General features: G+C 43.7%; 1 protein-coding gene across 4 annotated transcripts in view; it reads right to left on the bottom strand.

Annotated features, from left to right (window-relative positions):
• Positions 1-16246, bottom strand: part of LOC132471829 (adhesion G-protein coupled receptor G5-like) — a 29307-nt gene extending 13061 nt beyond the window's left edge. For 2 of the 4 annotated variants that reach the window (XM_060071125.1, XM_060071126.1), the window contains exons 1-3: positions 1571-2116; positions 983-1077; positions 166-425 (exon numbers count right to left, since the gene is read on the bottom strand). In XM_060071125.1, coding sequence (XP_059927108.1) covers positions 166-425; positions 983-1077; positions 1571-1581 — 366 coding nt within the window. In that variant the 5' untranslated portion in view covers positions 1582-2116. Of the gene's footprint in view, positions 1-165; positions 426-982; positions 1144-1570; positions 2117-16042 lie in introns of those variants that run through there. The other 2 variants (XM_060071128.1, XM_060071127.1) reach the window with 2 other exon arrangements.
• Positions 16247-18080: the final 1834 nt, after the last annotated feature.

Genomic DNA, 18080 nt, shown 5'->3' with positions numbered 1-18080 from the left:
CTGAGCACATACGTGTTGACGTGACAGTTGAATGACAGTTCTGAAGCTCCCATTAATGATTTATTTCCCGCCATCCACACTAGTTTAATCATCAGGAATGAGTAAATACAGGCACTCATTCCTGATGATGTTACAGATCATAGGTTCTAGCGTGGCCTCACATACCTCCAGCCAGAGGTGGTCCTCCAGAGGTTCCCAGTGCACACAGAATTCGGTCCACAGAGCTACCGAGTCAATCTTCAAGGACTTGGACCCGGACTTGGTGCACTGAGAGGTGATCTGTCCGACCACCGACAGTGAACTGTCATTGGCCGACACGGTGATGTTCTCACAGCCGGGCGAGAGGTCGTAGTTCAGTGTGTGGGTGTTGTTGCCGTGGCGCCAGCTGCCACAGAACTTGAAGTTCTTGTCGTCTGCGCGGGAGCCTGACGAATGGGTTTGCAGGTACTTTAGCTTTATTGAAAGTATTGCTCAATGAGCTTTGATTGTGTTAGACTATGACAGACGAAAGGATGCAGACCTGTCTGGGCATAGAGAGACATAGATAAGGGTATAGCGGGAGAAAGAAGGGACAGAGAGATGGACAGATAGCAAGAGAGTATGGGGTACAGGGTGCAGGGTGCAGCCATGGTGAGATAAAGAGATAAAGAGGTAGCGAGAGAGAAAAAAGATAAGACAGACAGGTAGATGGACATGTAGAGAAAGGGGGTGAGTGGGGGGGAGTTATATATAGAGACAGGGGTAGGGAAAGATAGAGAGAGACAGAAAGAGGGGCTAGGGAGAGAGAGGGAGAAGCATGAGAGAGTAGAAAGAGACGGATAGACTGATAGATATATAGAGTGGGGGAACAGATAGACCGAGGTAGATATATAGGAGAGAGAAAGGGAGGGGGATTTACACACAGAGACGGAGGGTTGGAGAGAGAGAGAAGGGAGAGAGCAAGAGAGTGGAAGAGAGAGAGGTAGTGTTGTGGTTGTCTCACCGATTGAGCAGCCCACCAGCAGCAGGAGCAACGTCAGCAGAGACCTGTCCGTCATCCTGGTTTCCATGAGACCCAGAGGAAGCCAACCGTCGCCCCTGGAGACAAGACGAGCCGGGGGTTACTGGGGGAGCACGGTGGACAGGACCCGCTACTGGACCAAGCTGCCAGATAATGGAAGGACAAGATTTATGTAGTGAAAATAACGAGTGAACCTTGTTCATTACAATGTGCATCATGTAGCCTTTATAAAATAATGAACTCTGCAAGCGAAAACAGGTTCAACGTTTTTCCTTTTCTGATAGCATTGTTTCCCCGAGGCCTGTATTGCTATCTATAGTCTCTCCTATCAAGATTACAACCGGACAGAAGGGCTCAAAATACACAAATTGGCTTGTTCTAAGCCTTTGTCAATGGAAACAGTATTCCCCTCCAAGTGGACAGCCAAAGCACTGGCACACATGCACACACTCACACAGTACACAAGCAAAAACGCTTTCTTATGTCTTCTTGTAACCTATATTTCCTGGTAGATTTTTCTATCTTACAGAAACCCTGCCAAAGCCCTTTGGGTAACTTAAGATACTTAACCTGCAGTGCATGGTCTTTCCCCGGGTCTGACTACTGGCTTGTAGGAAAAGCTCACCAATGCATGTAAATGGGAAGTAGAAAAACGGCACCTTGGTTCAGCCACTGCTGCCATCAAGTTGTGTCATGATTGAAACAAGTAAAGGGAACCTGTTAAACCACGATAAGACAACGTGACAGACAGAGGAACTTGTTAACCGCAAAGAGACTGAGAGAAAGACAAAAAAAGAGATGAAAAAGCTACTGAAAGCTACAGTGGAAATAACACCAGAAATTGGATAGAGAAGCTACCTAGTTCAACTTTGTGATTTCGTCTAAAACAAAAACAAAATCTTGTTACATGATTAGCAAAACAATTCCAGTCTCGATAATGATTCCTGGCAAAATATTCGTTCACACACACACGCACGCACGCACGCACGCACGCACGCACGCACGCACGCACGCACGCACGCACACACGCACGCACACACGCACACACACACACACACACACACACACACACACACACACACACACACACACACACACACACACACACACACACACACACATTTCCATATTGGGTAAATTGTATTTCCACGTGGGGTATCTGGGAAATGTGTTATTTTCATATCATCATTTTCTGAAAATTGTGGTTAATGTTTTCTCACATTTTTCGCCTTCATTCTCTGTATGAGTATGAAGCAGAAGGGGGGGGAGGGAGTTGTCAATCAAGTGCGACTTTGCAATTTAGTTCAAATATTCACAGTACAGTCAAGGCCTCCTACACAATATGCTACATATCTATTCCAATGCAAAATTGCCTTCACATTGCACTTTCTACAATGCATTTTTTTGTTGTTGTTGTTTTTTTACTTTTACTTTACGGATCTATTCTATTTTATTACTTTGTTTTATTGTTTCGTAGCGTTTGCAGTCCGTCTGCGGGGACTAACTAGCGGAATGAGGAGGACACAGAGGGGCTGGCATTTAACCGGATAACCAGGCTTTTATTATCCTTTTTGTACCAACTAACTACGGGGTTGGAGGAGTGCCCAAAACAATATGGCGACACCGAACACTGGCTAGCTGTTCCCGCCCCCTATCCCAACTGGCCTATCAGGCAACTCCTTTCCCCCCACAAACTCCCCATCAATCCCCCCCATCGACCTCATTGTATGCGACATCGGTTGCTACAGTATGTTTGCTTTAGCTTTCTGCTAAATCTTAAACACATTGCACTTTCTTTTTAACTTTGCCTTTGTTTTCATTTACTCATCTATTTTATTTTATTTCATTTTGTTGTATGTCTATATTTCAATGTGTAGCACTTTGAGTCTGCCTCGTGTATGAAAAGTGCTACATAATTGAAGTTGCCTTGCCTTGCCTTTATGGTTCACTTATTTATGCTCAATGATGGGGGGAGTGAACATTAATACAATGATAGACATTTTGGTCCAGTTGTGTTTATATGTACAACTGTCCTGTTAAATATGGCTCTTGGTATCATGTTCCCAGCACAGCCGTTTGACTCCTCCTGTATTCTGAGGGGAGGAATCAAAGAAGATGAGCAGGTTGCATGTACACCGACTGGGAGACTGAAGCCTATACAAGAGGGGAAATACATAAAATTTAGCTCAATATTGTCTAGATTTGAGACTGTGTGTCTGTGTCTGTGTGTATTTTGATGCATGTATCCCTGTTTTTCCTGCTTTGTTGGCACAAAACAGTGAGTTATAAACAACAACAACAACAACAACATCTTAATGAAAACATGTGTCTGTGGGGAAGTGTATAGGTAGGTGTCTTTGCATGCAATGGCATGTGTGAACGTAAAGGTGTAATTAAGGTACGGCCACACCAACCGCGTTGCTCGCGTTAGGGGCGTTGAAAATCGGCATTTTTGCATAGGGAACCATTGGTCTAGGCGCGTTACACGCGTTGAAGCGTTGAAGCGTTGCGTTGGGGGCGTTAAGGTGCGGCCACACCAACCGCGTTGCTCGCGGTAGGGGCGTTGAATTTTTTTTGCATAGGGAACCATTGGTCTAGGCGCGGTACACGCGGTGAAGCGGTGAAGCGTTGCGTTGGGGGCTTTAGGCGCGGAAGTTGCACGTAATTACGCACGTAAACGCAGTAACGCGCCCAACGCACCAACGCCCGGAGTTCAGAAAATTGAACTTTCAACGCTCCAACGCGTGACGCTTAGCCGCGGTAGCCAATCAGCGTGGAGCTTGACCCGACGTCACTGGCAGAGAGTAGTGAGCTTGCACAGAAGCATACGGCCGACATCTTTCTTTATTCTGGGTGGAAATAGTGACATAGTTACGCCATTAAATGCGTTTATGGAAACATTTCTAGCGAGAAATGTGCATTTTACTTTCATAATGTTCGCTCGGTGAATGTGAAGGATGTTTGGTTTGATAGTTAGGACGAAGAGGGAACGCTCCGTTCACTTGCATGGACAGAGTCTCTGGTTGCTAAGCAACCTCAACGTCTTGGCGGACTATTTCTCTGCTGATCAACACTACGAATGCTGGAAACACACCAGACACACCATGTGAAGTTATTTAACCCGATTATTGTTATTTATATCCAGTGGTGTATAAAGTACTCAAAAGCCATACTTAAGTAAAAGTACAGATACCTTACTGGAAAATTACTTAAAGGTCCCATGACATGAAAATCTCAATTTATGAGGTTTTCTAACATAAATATGAGTTCCCCTAGCCTGCCTATGGTCCCCCAGTGGCTAAAACTTGCGTTTGGTGTAAAACGAGCACTAGCTGTTCTGCTCGCCTTTGAAAAAACGGAGGCTCAAGCGCGCTGATTTGGAAATCTGTGCTCATGACGTCATGAGGAATCTCAGCTCCTCCCCTTACTCTGCCTGGCCCGCCCAGAGACGTTGGCCCGCCAATGAGACTCGACCGTGCGAGCGCCACATGTGTGTGTGTGAATACACACACTGTAACGCAAGTGTTTCTTGTCGGTTCTTTGACGTGTCTTGTATTTCCACAACGAGACTGTCGTGGGGGTTATCTAAGCCATGGTTGAGAAGGAATTGGGGGAAAGGAACTTTGGTTTGACTCGCTGAAGTACATGAACTGCGACATGCCGCCGGTTGCCGCGAGGCACCATCGCCCGGCAGCGGGCAGCCGGCCGCAGGCAGCGCGCGGTTCAGTCGACTTCAGGTTGATGTGAAAGTGGAAGAACCAGAGACGTCGCAGAACCCGACAAAGTCGTTTGTGATTCATAATATCGTCTGGAGGCGCACACAATATGTTATATGATATAGATATCTATGTATTATATGATATTATTTAGATATAGAGCTCCAGGACTGTAACGCAAGTGTTGTACACTTCCTTGTTATTTGGATAACCGTTCTGCTGTTGGTGTGATGGCGCATAACACGTCGGACTCTCGTATCTGGTATTTCTACAACGAGACTCGTATTGGGGGTTATCTCAGCCAAGGTTGAGAATGAATTGGGGGGAAGGAACTTTGGCTTTGACTCCCTCAAGAACATGAACCACGACAAGGAGGAGAAAGGGATCTTTGCCGGGCAGCGCTTATGCACCTCCGCCTCCGGCGGTGGTCCCTCAGCGGGGCTCAAGCGGGAGACATTCGCCGCCAACAATCCCTTTCTCCTCCATGTCGTGGTTCATGTTCTTGAGGGAGTCAAAGCCAAAGTTCCTTCCCCCCAATTCATTCTCAACCTTGGCTGAGATAACCCCCAATACGAGTCTCGTTGTAGAAATACCAGATACGAGAGTCCGACGTGTTATGCGCAATCACACCAACAGCAGAACGGTTATCCAAATAACAAGGAAGTGTACAACACTTGCGTTACAGTCCTGGAGCTCTATATCTAAATAATATCATATACATACATATCTATATCATATAACATATTGTGTGCGCCTCCAGACGATATTATGAATCACAAACGACTTTGTCGGGTTCTGCGACGTCTCTGGTTCTTCCACTTTCACATCAACCTGAAGTCGACTGAACCGCGCGCTGCCTGCTGCCGGCTGCCCGCTGCCGGGCGATGGTGCCTCGCGGCAACCGGCGGCATGTCGCAGTTCATGTACTTCAGCGAGTCAAATCAAAGTTCCTTTCCCCCAATTCCTTCTCAACCATGGCTCAGATAACCCCCACGACAGTCTCGTTGTGGAAATACAAGACACGTCAAAGAACCGACAAGAAACACTTGCGTTACAGTGTGTGTATTCACATTGATGTGGACGTTGAAGAACCAGGAACGTCGGAGAACCCAACGCGGTCGTTTGAGATTCATAATATCGGCTCACACAGCTTTTGGCCGTGATAATATATATTATATGATATAGATATCTGTGTAGGCTATATGATAATATTTAGATATAGAGCTCCAGGACTCCCGTGTGTTCTAGAATATTTACAGAACACGGCTAAAGGCTGTGTGCGGCTCGCCATTGCGATACATCCACTGTAAACAGAGCGCATGGTGGCTGCAAGCTGCTCAGGGCCACACCCCCACCCTCCTCCTTGACACGCCCACCGAAACAGCGCATTTGGGGGAAGCTCAATGTGCGACTGGCTCGGAGTGGCTGTAACTCTGCACCACGGCTGAATTTAGGGAACGTCTTTGAATACTGTGTTAGTTGCCCACTAATACCTATATTAAAGAATACATAAAATAGCATGTCATGGGACCTTTAAGTAAAAGTAAAAGTCACCTTTTAGAATAGTACTTAAGTAAAAGTATTAAAGTATCTGATCTTTACTGTACTTAAGTATCAAAAGTACTTTTCTGATATTAAATGTACTTAAGTACTGAAAGTAAAAGTACAAGTAACCGTTATCGAAACTCCTCCCTATAACTGCCCTCGTCCAATCATGCCTTAGCACTAACTGGCTAGATAGATACCTCGCCAGAGATGGAATAAGAATAAATAATCTTTATAGGTTATTAGCTAGCTTGAAATATTATATACAAATATTACCCAGCGGTGAAAGAACCTTACTAGTTTAAAATGTTGTGCTGGTGGTATTTATTTTGAGGTCGTGAAGTTTCTAATTTTTTGATTGAGACCTGTATGATTTTGCTTCAATTATTGTTGTTTCCCCTTCGTTGTTGATCTTTTTTGAAAACATCCTTCCACTGCATATTGCAGTCCATTTTGCCATGATCTGGATGCTGTTGCGGAGTTACTCCAAAAAAAAATCACTGACACTGACAGATATCGTAGCCCGACCTATTATCCCGCAAGCGCTGGTACACGTTACTTAATATTGATTTTGGTGTCATCCAGGATCGCAGATTTTCGGAAAACTTAAGTCCCTGCCCAAAAAGGGTATTTAAATTAGCTTTGTAGCAAAAATGGCACATATACAGCATATTGAAGTGTATAAGATAGTGTTGTAATACTGCGTGTACAAACCAGCCTGATACAAATAGTAGAATTTTGATAGCCCTTGCCCTCGTCCTAGCCATGCATTTGTGTGTTGACAGTCGTAGGAGTTTTGATCGACGTAGCAACAGTAACTAAGCAAGGGGGCTTTGCGAACGTGCGCTGGGACAGCTGATTCGCCAAACAGGCTCGCAGTCTGTGTTCTACCACAGTCCCCGACGTTATTCTCATATCTCTCATGATTCTTTTTTTTTTTTCTAAAGATGAGTTGATTTTGTAACGAGTAACGAAGGTTTCAAGGGAAATGTAGCGGAGTAAAAGTATCCGTTTTCTTCGCAAAATGTAGCGAAGTAAAAGTAAAAGTACAGAGAAATATAAGTAGTAAAGTAAAGTACAAATATCCAAAAAAACTACTTAAGTACAGTAACGAAGTATTTCTACTTCGCTACTATACAACACTGTTTATATCCGAGATTATTTAATCTAACCCGATCTAAACTCTATCATGCACCCAAACACGGCGGCGTTTGGGTTTCCTACCTCGGACTCCAGCGCAGCCACGGCCGACATCTTTCTTTATTCTGGGTGGAAATAGTTACATAGTTACGCCATTAAATGCGTTTATGGAAACATTTTTAGCGAGAAATGTGCATTTTACTTTCATAATGTTCGCTCGGTGAATGTGAAGGATGTTTGGTTTGATAGTTATGACGAAGAGGGAACGCTCCGTTCACTTGCATGGACATGGACTCATCGAGCTGCGTTGGAAGCGTTGAACGACCACACACTGATCAAGCGTCAGGTTAGGCGCGTTACTCGCGTTATCCAACGCGAGCAACGCGGTTGGTGTGGCCGCACCATCAGCCCTCATATTTTCCCTCTCTCTCTCCTCCCTCCTCCCGTTTCTCCCAGCTCCGCCCCCACACCCTTTTGCATTGTCCGGCTATCAATGGAAACGGCTAAAGAATTTCCCTGTGTTCCCGGACCCACTCTTGGCCTCCAGTCCAAACTCTTGGGTGAAATGCCTGTGGAGTACCCTGTCCTTCACGTGCACGTCCTTCACGTACACGTGATCATTGAGAGCCAGGATTAGGACACTACATCCCTGGATGTCACGGGATTCACAACGAAGGTTAAATTTTTTCCATTCATCTTTTGGAAAAAAAGAGTTGTTTAGTCTGAACTGTCTGTCCCTAGAGCGGAGAGTGTAAGATCACATTACTAAGGGTGGACTTCTTCATTAGCTGTTCATGCAAATGGAGTGGCTCCATCTGAAAGGACAAGTAACATGATCCATAAAATTACTACTTTTTTGGTTTACTATCTACTAGTAGTCCATATCGTATAGAATAGCAAAGTCAGCATTCATTTTGTCTATTCATTTCTGTTTGGTCACGCATCCACTGAAAAGGTACTGGGGTCCATCCCAGAAAGTCACAGACTACCCACCACCCCTATCTGCTCTTTAAAGACTTCTGAATATCAGAATTCATTGCTTGTTGTAGCCCAAGATCTTTGGGGTGAGTATTCAACGAGGGCTTGAGGGCCATGCTGTGGGGTGTGCAGACTACAAGCATCGCAACGTCCAAGCGTATAGATCTTATAATTAAGGAGATGTTATTAATGCGTTATGCAAACGTTAAACTCGTTATGAATACGCTATGTTTACAACCAAAGTTGGAAATATATATATATATTTTATTATTCCAGCGTATGCCAGCGATTCTCTATTTTTTTTATAAGTTTGGGATACATCATCCAAATCATCAAGGTGTGACCGGGGCACTGCACACATGAGGGTTCTGAACGGTTTGCTCAACCCCAGACTGTGATATGTTCTTCAGGTCGAACAGGATTGGGTTCATGTCTCCTTCATGTGGAACATTATGTATGTTTTATGGGGAACGTGATTGGGATTATTTGTCATTCATGTCCATAGAGCTGTATCCTCATGAGATAATAAACCTCCACCTCCACCACCACCTCCAGCCTGCTCCTTTGGCCCAAGGGAGGAGGGGATCCACGAGTGAAAGGCTGACTCTGACATCTGGATGTGGGCTTCTTTTACTGGCTGCTGTCACACAGTGGACTCCACATGGATGTAGGAAGGGCCAAGGCAGTCATTGTGTGTGGACTGCCTTTCAAGGAACAGAATGAGAACCGTGACTATGCACTGCGTGCATATTGAGGGCTGTCAGAGCCCATCTGGGTACCACTTTGGACCGGGCCATTAGCACTCCTTTGCCATCCAAGAGTCAGTCAGAGTGATGTTCTCTGGCCATTCCTCACCCTGGTCCTGACAGTTTCTGTGTATGTACATGCTGTAGTGCGTTCATTTCTAATCATCAGCTCAAACCCACACTCATCTAGATGAAAACCTGTTTACTTGTTGATACTAACTTCTCTAAACCCAACCCCCATGCCATGGATTCATTCCCTGTTTGTTTCTCTCTCGCTCTCTCTTGATCTCCTTGACAGGAATTGTGATGCTTCATCGCTGTCTGGTTGATGACTAACTCTGAGTGTCTGTCAGACAAAAACGAAACTATGTTCACGCTAGTTGGTAGACTGCATAATGCAAGGTGAAGGGTGGCCACGCAGCCAAAACAAGATGAGTCAGACCAAGAGAGAGATAGAGAATAGTTTGAGACTTTATGTGAGAAAAAAAGAGGGAAAGGGATTCATATTGTTCACCCAAAGAGAGATAGAGTGAGTGTGAGAGCAAGATCAATAGAGGGATTAACAAAGAGAGCAACAGAGAGTGAGATAGCGAATGTTATATGATGAATAAAGAATGAGACCTGCTCAGTGACATCCCAGCTACTTGCCGATGAGTGGTCTGGTTCACACAGGTTGGGAATTTCGGTTAAACACAGAAGTTACGGTAAGGGTCTCGAAAAATATCGTCATGAACGAGACCATAAAGTGTTCCAATCTGTCCAACGCAGTCACAAAATACTGTCGGAGCACAAAGCTAAAGTATCTGTTTCCAATATGTCTGATAATGTTGAACAAGCTAGTTGGGCTAGCTAGTTAGGCTCAAATATCACAGTAGAAGTGGCTTGTACCCCTATTGTGCGCTACTGTCTTCTCTTGTTGTGATCTGCGAGGATAGCGTGACAAAAGCCGTTCTTTGTTGTCCGCCTCTAGATTGGGAGAGACAGGGAGCTGGAGTAGGGGTGAGGGGTCACCGGCTAGTCCGGCGTCTAGTTAAGCCGGGAGTTTAAAGACACACAGGGCATCAACATGCAGCCGCACTCCCACACAGAACCCACCATTCGCCCACATCCGTGATTTGATAAAGCCCACACGCACATACACAGACAGACATGCACCCACACACAAAAACAATCATGCTGATCACTATACAGAAGTGAAAGTCCAATTGCTGCAGATTTAGATAAAAAAAATGTATCTCGATCAGCAAGACGAAACTGTGTGCCGCGGGAATTTAGTGTGGGAAACCTACCTAATAAACCAAGTGATCTCTGAAGGCTTCCTTCAAGTTTAAATCGCTTACTGATTCATGCCACAGAATAAATTGAAATCAAGCCCTGTTTAAAACAATACAACATCATCAAAGCTGAAACGCACACCTGCTCCTCTCAACCACCAGTCCAGAAACAAGAAAGTGTCCCTCTCTGAGCGGGGATCACCCCTTTTTAACCACCAGTCGAACACACAGCCCACTGTATCCCGTCTCCTCCGCTTCACAAGGTCATCGCTGTGTTGAGTGGATGAATTACGTGCCACTGGTAACACACATGGGGTTAAAGGCACCCAGTGCAACTTTATGTAAACATTCAATGAAAAATAAACATTCAATTTCTAGTCTTTTTTACACGTAGTAAGTTTCAATAACTCCATACCATTACATATCGACATTCAAGGAGCAAAGATGAGACGTCGTTGTGTGGTGAGAACTGATAGAAAATCGTAAACAACAACAATCGCCGGTGGGGAGAAGCCATTTTTCCATTGACTGGAAGCCTGCTTTATTTATTGTAGGTTACAAAAAATAAAGAAAATGGCGGCATTGTTGTTGTTATCGATTTTGTATCAGTTCTCACCACAGAACGACGTCTCATCTTTGCTGCTTAAATGTCGGTATGTAATGGTATGGAGTTATTGAAACTTACTACGTGTAAAAAAGACTAGAAATTGAATGTTTATTTTTAAGCCTCGAAAGTTGCACTGGGTGTCTTTAAACCGTCAGTCTCTGTCACAGTGTGTAGTCGAACAACCAGCCACAGCAGCAGCTGTGGTGACGGTGATACACTGCTCTGTCACTAGCATGGAGATCATGTGAACTCACAACAACCATAGGGTAGTAATCCGTCTTTTCGCGTTTACTAGAAGTAGGGATAGTTTTACTTTTCAGTAGCAGACTCCCCCAAACCCCAGTCGGTAATACGACAATAAGCCACAAGTTCGCCAGAGTACCGTACGCAGTTGGCCGGGGCAGGACTGCTTGTGACCGTTTTAATTTGAGTCTGATGCTTTCTTATTACACAGACGATATGGAATGTTATGTTTGATACACGTAGCCCTTAGGTACACAACGATTGGGGAAGAAAGGCAGTAATGTTGGGTTACTGTGTGTGTGTGTGTGTGTGTGTGTGTGTGTGTGTGTGTGTGTGTGTGTGTGTGTGTGTGTGTGTGTGTGTGTGTGTGTGTGTGTGTGTGTGTGTGTGTGTGGGGGGGGGGTTGTGTTATTGATTCATTCATAGCCCCTGAGGAAAGATTTGCAGCATTCCACCTGCTCCTCCAATTTCTATGAAGGTATTATTGTAGCAAAAGTCTTTAGCACCTGTAACTGCAGAATTTGAATGCGTACACTAAAGTCACAGTAAATTTGAAGTCGTATATATTTATTTTGCATGTGTAGGCCTACTCTAAAGTCACAAATGTGTAACAGTACATTTGTCGTCGTAAAAAAAATATAAATATTTTTTATACCATTGTAAACACAAAATAGGGTCTACGAGTACGCTAATCTGTGTTACAGGTGCACAAATCCTTTTGCTACAATTATTGCAGCGCAGTTGGTGCAAAACACATTCGCACACCCGTGTTTCATAATCTGAGAACATGCCCAAAAGGTGTGCATTCGTAAACCCAAATTTGAACAAATGCATCAGAAGTTGCACATCTGTGAACGCTGTTAATTCAGCATTTTAATGAGCGAGCACAAAACCATTTTACAACTGCTCGAATCTGCTCCTGCAAGTCTCAGCTGTGGGGTTTTTTGCAGGTTGTTTTGCAACACCCCTACTGTACGTCCACACCAGGAGCGACCAAAGCGTCAAGACGCTTTGGTCGCTGCGAATTTTCGCTGCGAATTTTTCTGTTCGCTTTGGTCGCTCAAGTCGCTCATGACGTACAATTCAATTATGCAGACGCATTTAAAGGAGCCGTATGCGTTTAGTAGGCCCTACAGACAGCCATATCAAATATTGAACTCTCCCATACACCTTGGCCATATTGCCGAGACGGTTTTGCTTGTTCGATAAAGTGCTTCGACAACAAGTAGGACAGTGATTCCCCCCAATATAAAAATCCTAAAATGTAGGCTAATTACAACCGAGAACAAAAAACCCTGCGTGCTGTAGTAGCCTAGTTGAAATATGTTTCACTGATCTGGATCTGCAAATCATGATCTGCACTCATTCGTCGCATTCAAAACAAATAGACGTTAGCGCACATGGCTAATTTGCATACGTGCACAGGACTGGTTGGCTCCGCAAGGCAAATAATGGAACATATCTATCTATCTATCTATCTATCAACGCGTGTCTAGTTTTAATGTGATGTATTGCGTGTATGTCCAGTCAGACTTGTTCTGTGTGGTCTTGTAGGCTACTGTCCTGTGTGGGATGAACCACCTAAATGGATTCCCGACGATTTGTGTCGTTTGGTATTAATAAAGACTTGACTATCTATCTATCTAGACTATTTAATTAAAAATTATTCACCTCAGGCTCCGTGAATAGTGGGGAATAGAGGGATAAAAGACAAGAGATATATCCCTTTTCATTTATCCCTCGTCTTGTCGATTAGTTTGTTTATGTGACGGTTTTGTTTAAAGCATGCTACACGCGATTGGTTGGTTAGATTGGTGGCATGTAGAGCAAATTATAATGATTCCCGCTTAAATACGAACGTTCTAGATGTAGCCTATAAATTCTCCAGCTTATCATCACTTGATATCCAAACCACTATGGCGTTTCGATCTCTGAACTGAAAAAGGGTGGGTTCGTACAACACCGGGTGCCCAGTTACAGCCGCGATTAATACTTCAGCCGACATTTTGTTCAGTGAGTGAATAAAGGTAGGTAGGAACCAAAGTGCCTGCCGATGTTCCCTGGGATCCACGCAAGCGAAGAGCGTCTACATTCCGATTTGCTGTCAGTGTTTGGTCGCTGAAGCGAAAAATAGTCATTTGCATAAAGTTAAAAAGTTTTCAACTTCTTTTTGACGCTCTGGTCGCTCAACTTTGGCCGCTGGTAGCGTTGGTCGCTTTGGTCGCTCTTGCCCATAGAAAGTGAATGACTTCCGGCGATTTGGTCGCTCAATTCGCTTCTGGTGTGGACGGACAGCTAGGTGGTAAATGTGTAGCAAAAGTATTCGTATCCGTAGATGACAGAGCGTCCGTGAGCGGGACAAAATAGTCCCGCCCATAATTTCCTAATCCAATGAAAATCGCCGGCAGGGATGCATTTCTCAAATTACAGTGACGGCTGGTGGTGATTTTGGGTGGGTGGGCTAAAGAATGCATTACATTTATCAATACTTCACAGGGCTCCAGACGCCATGAGGTCACCTTTATATCTCTGTTCATAACTTTCATATAATGTGTATGATTTTTAAACAAGATTAAGGTGTAGAGAAAGGCATTTCTTTATTTGAAGCACAATTATAAATAAAAAGAAAAATAAGGTGTTTAAAGTGCTTCACTGAGCTGAAATTGAACATTTCGAACTTAACCATTAAGCAAAATAAAACTTTTTTTGTGCTTAAAGTATTACACAATTAAAATGTTGACTGGTCTCCCTTTGCGCAAAATGCGGCTGTAGACGATCACACACTCTTTGGTAGAGACGTCTGTGTCGCCGTCAATCATGAAGGACATGTAGGCCTATGTGGCGTTTCCGACGTCCGCAGCTGTCTTTTGCTTTAAGGTGTCGCCCATTAGGCCTACTGCAATGAATTGTGCACATGCCATCTCATTGCTATAGGCCTACGTCGGGTTGATGTTTAATCCATTTCTCTTCATGAGAATAATTTCGGATTTAAATTGAGAATGGCAACTCCTCTTTGGCAATGTTGTATGCAACATTAAATGAGATCATTTCCGATTCCTTAGAGAACCTTATTGTTACTGCCTGTCGCTGAAATGCAGCTTGGAGAGGGGCCACTATCTCTACACACTTGTCACGTCATGTTGGGTTATTTAGACAGCTTTTTTAATGTTTCGATACGAAACGTAGTTGACCCGCTTACAAATGCACTATTACCGGCCATATTCTGACCGCACTCCTGACAGTAAATCTGTACATCGTTAGGTTGATGTGTCCCCAATCTTTTCACTTCCAATTTTTCCTCCAAAGACATTAAAGAAAACCGATTAGAAAGTAAATAATCCACTTCATTCATTTTCATGCTAACGCCCGCCATACTGCACTTGCGCTACTGTGCTGTGATTAGTCGAAGGACACTGTACTGTAGCTACTGTGCTAGGTCAGCCTTTGGGCTAAACTAATTTAGCCCAAATGGGAAGCATATGAAGGGGGCGTGTCAGGGCACCTGTCAATCAAACGTCAATGGAAGCTTACGCTACTGCGCTTGGGCTGAATACATTTAGCCCATTCACAGGAAAAAAACGAAGATATATATATCCTGGGTTTTTCTGTCACTTTTTGGTGCTGTTGCTCCTTTAGGTTCTACCAAAATTTAAAACAATATGTTCTAAGTTTTTAATAATATTTTTTTTATTTTCACTGAGGGCTTAGCCCTGTTAGCCCATTTATACCAGCCGTCCCTGACTGGGACCCATCGCGTGCCAGCCATGGAGCTATAAAGATCGCAGCATTCTTAGCGCGGGTACGTTTCTTTCTGGAGAAGTGAAGAGGGCGTCCTACTGAACGGAGGTGGGTATCCTACATTATGTACTTCTCCAGAAAGAAACGTATCCCGTGCTGAGTATGCTGCGATCTTTATAGCTCCATGGCTGGCACGGGGTGGGTCCCAGTGTAATTTGAGAAATGCATCCCTGCCGGCGAATTTCATTGGATTAGGAAATTATGGGCGGGACTATTTTGTCCCGCTCACGGACGCTCTGTCATCTACGGATACGAATACTTTTGCTACACATTTACCACCTAGGGGTGTTGCAAAACAACCTGCAAAAAAACCCACAGCTGAGACTTGCAGGAGCAGATTCGAGCAGTTGTAAAATGGTTTTGTGCTCGCTCATTAAAATGCTGAATTAACATAGCGTTCACAGATGTGCAACTTCTGATGCATTTGTTCAAATTTGGGTTTACGAATGCACACCTTTTGGGCATGTTCTCAGATTATGAAACACGGGTGTGCGAATGTGTTTTGCACCAACTGCGCTGCAATAATTGTAGCAAAAGGATTTGTGCACCTGTAACACAGATTAGCGTACTCGTAGACCCTATTTTGTGTTTACAATGGTATAAAAAAATTTATATTTTTTTTACGACGACAAATGTACTGTTACACATTTGTGACTTTAGAGTACACATGCAAAATAAATCTATACGACTTCAAATTTACTGTGACTTTAGTGTACGCATTCAAATTCTGCAGTTACAGGTGCTAAAGACTTTTGCTACAATAATACCTTCATACATTTCACAATACGCACACACACACACACACACACACACACACACACACACACACAAACAAACAAACAAACAAACAAACAAACAAACAAACAAACAAACAAACAAACAAACACACACAGCGATCTTAAGAATATTGACTCATCTGAACTCGGCGCTGGCAGGTGCACCCTAAAAAACGTGCATTATGTTTGCAGTTACCTTCTCATCAGAAATAGGCCTACCTTATGTTTGAAGTAATCAGTCAGTGGTCGTTTGTCTTCTACTAAAGGTGTTTTGATGATGAGGTGAGGCGGTAAGCTTGATCCCTCCATCTGTCATTTCATGACAAGTGGGGGGCGGGACGAGCAGGGACCGCGAAACGGTTTTCTATGATCGATCATATCACTGTGTGGGGAATAGGCATATTGGCGCCCCCTCCGGCTGCAGGCGCTCCTGCTTGCTGAGAAGGTGCCGTGCACAGAAGCCGTGCGAGAAGGGGAAAGGGGAGGGGGCGCGGGGGACAGTTCACCTCTGCGTCTTCCCAAATGGAACGGACAAGGGGGTGACGGGGATCTACTGTTAGCGCGTATTGAAATCCTTATTGAAGGCTGCAGGGTTATGCGATAGGGGAAAGCCGGGTCGATTGAGGTCATTCCTGATTGGTTCAATGTGTCATTTCTCGACCTATACCAGCTTACAGAAGAGGGCGACACCTTTGGATCATTGGAAAGGATGTAACTGGAATCAGTTTAATGATTATCAAATGGTTATCCTACTGTTTATGCTGATTATAAACAGTTTGACACTGCTTGAAAGCAGTATTTTGTCTCTATATCCATCAATGGCTTGAATCTTATTTTAATAATATATTCTGTGACAGCCAAATCCCATAAATAATGTTAATATTATCATCTAGTATGATAGAAAATATTAATTGAAAATATATTATCCTTAACCTAACATATCATGCGCTCTTCACACCCCAATTCCCTCTTTCTGTCTTTTAATTTTTTGCTTTTTATCTTTCCATGGAGAACACAATAATCTTGGTGTATGTGACAGAGAGAGTTTGAAAGAGAGAGATAGATAAAGAGAGAGAGAGAGAGATCAGCGAGAGAGAGAGAGAGAGAGAGAGAGAGAGAGAGAGAGAGAGAGAGATCAGCGAGTGTGTGTGTGTGTGTGTGTGTGTGTGTGTGTGTGTGTGTGTGTGTGTGTGTGTGTGTGTGTGTGTGTGTGTGTGTGAGAGAGGGAGAGATAGAATAAAAGGAAATCAGGCTGCACAGGTTTTATTATTAAGAACTATTGAAACAATGTATGGTAAGCTGCAATGATTATATATATTTTTTTATTTTGAGAGGAGCCAGATCCTATAAAACTAATTTAGACGGAGAAATCAAACATTAAAGCACCTTTTTGGAAGGATTCATAATTGAATGCGTTTTGTTTTTTTATCGTAATGTATTTACTCTCGCAGAATGTGTAGTTTACAATTATTCATTTTACCTATTTAGTATTACTTCCATAATTTCATTCTAGACCACTAGAGGGCGGTAGAACCATTGTTTAATAATAGTCAAGAAGTCATCTCCCTTAAGTTATAGTGGAATCAATGTCTCTGTGATATAACAACAAACAATGAACAGTTAAGATGAAATGCAGATTCACGCAGGGAAGGAAGAGAAAAAACATATAATATGGCAATAGTAAACGTATGACCAGAATGTTTCTAATATGCGCATGAATTATACACATCTAAGCACAATAACATAACAGTTTCAGTTCCCTCCTCCTTCCTTTACTATCACTCATGGAAATGTTCCACTAGTTGGCGCCATTTTTCCAGGAGTTACGAGGGAAATTCAAATTTTAAAGGTCCCATGACATGCTATTTTATGTATTCTTTAATATAGGTATTAGTGGGCAACTAACACAGTATTCAAAGACGTTCCCTAAATTCAGCCGTGGTGCAGAGTTACAGCCACTCCGAGCCAGTCGCACATTGAGCTTCCCCCAAATGCGCTGTTTCGGTGGGCGTGTCAAGGAGGAGGGTGGGGGTGTGGCCCTGAGCAGCTTGCAGCCACCATGGGCTCTGTTTACAGTGGATGTATCGCAATGGCGAGGCGCACACCCTTTAGCCGTGTTCTGTAAATATTCTAGAACACACGGGAGTCCTGGAGCTCTATATCTAAATATTATCATATAGCCTACACAGATATCTATATCATATAATATATATTATCACGGCCAAAAGCTGTGTGAGCCGATATTATGAATCTCAAA

The sequence above is a fragment of the Gadus macrocephalus genome, chromosome 14 (genome assembly GCF_031168955.1).
Source record: "Gadus macrocephalus chromosome 14, ASM3116895v1".
Classification (NCBI taxonomy): Eukaryota; Metazoa; Chordata; class Actinopteri; order Gadiformes; family Gadidae; genus Gadus; species Gadus macrocephalus.
Note: the sequence above shows the minus strand (reverse complement) of the source record. Positions and strands in the feature narration are given on the sequence as shown.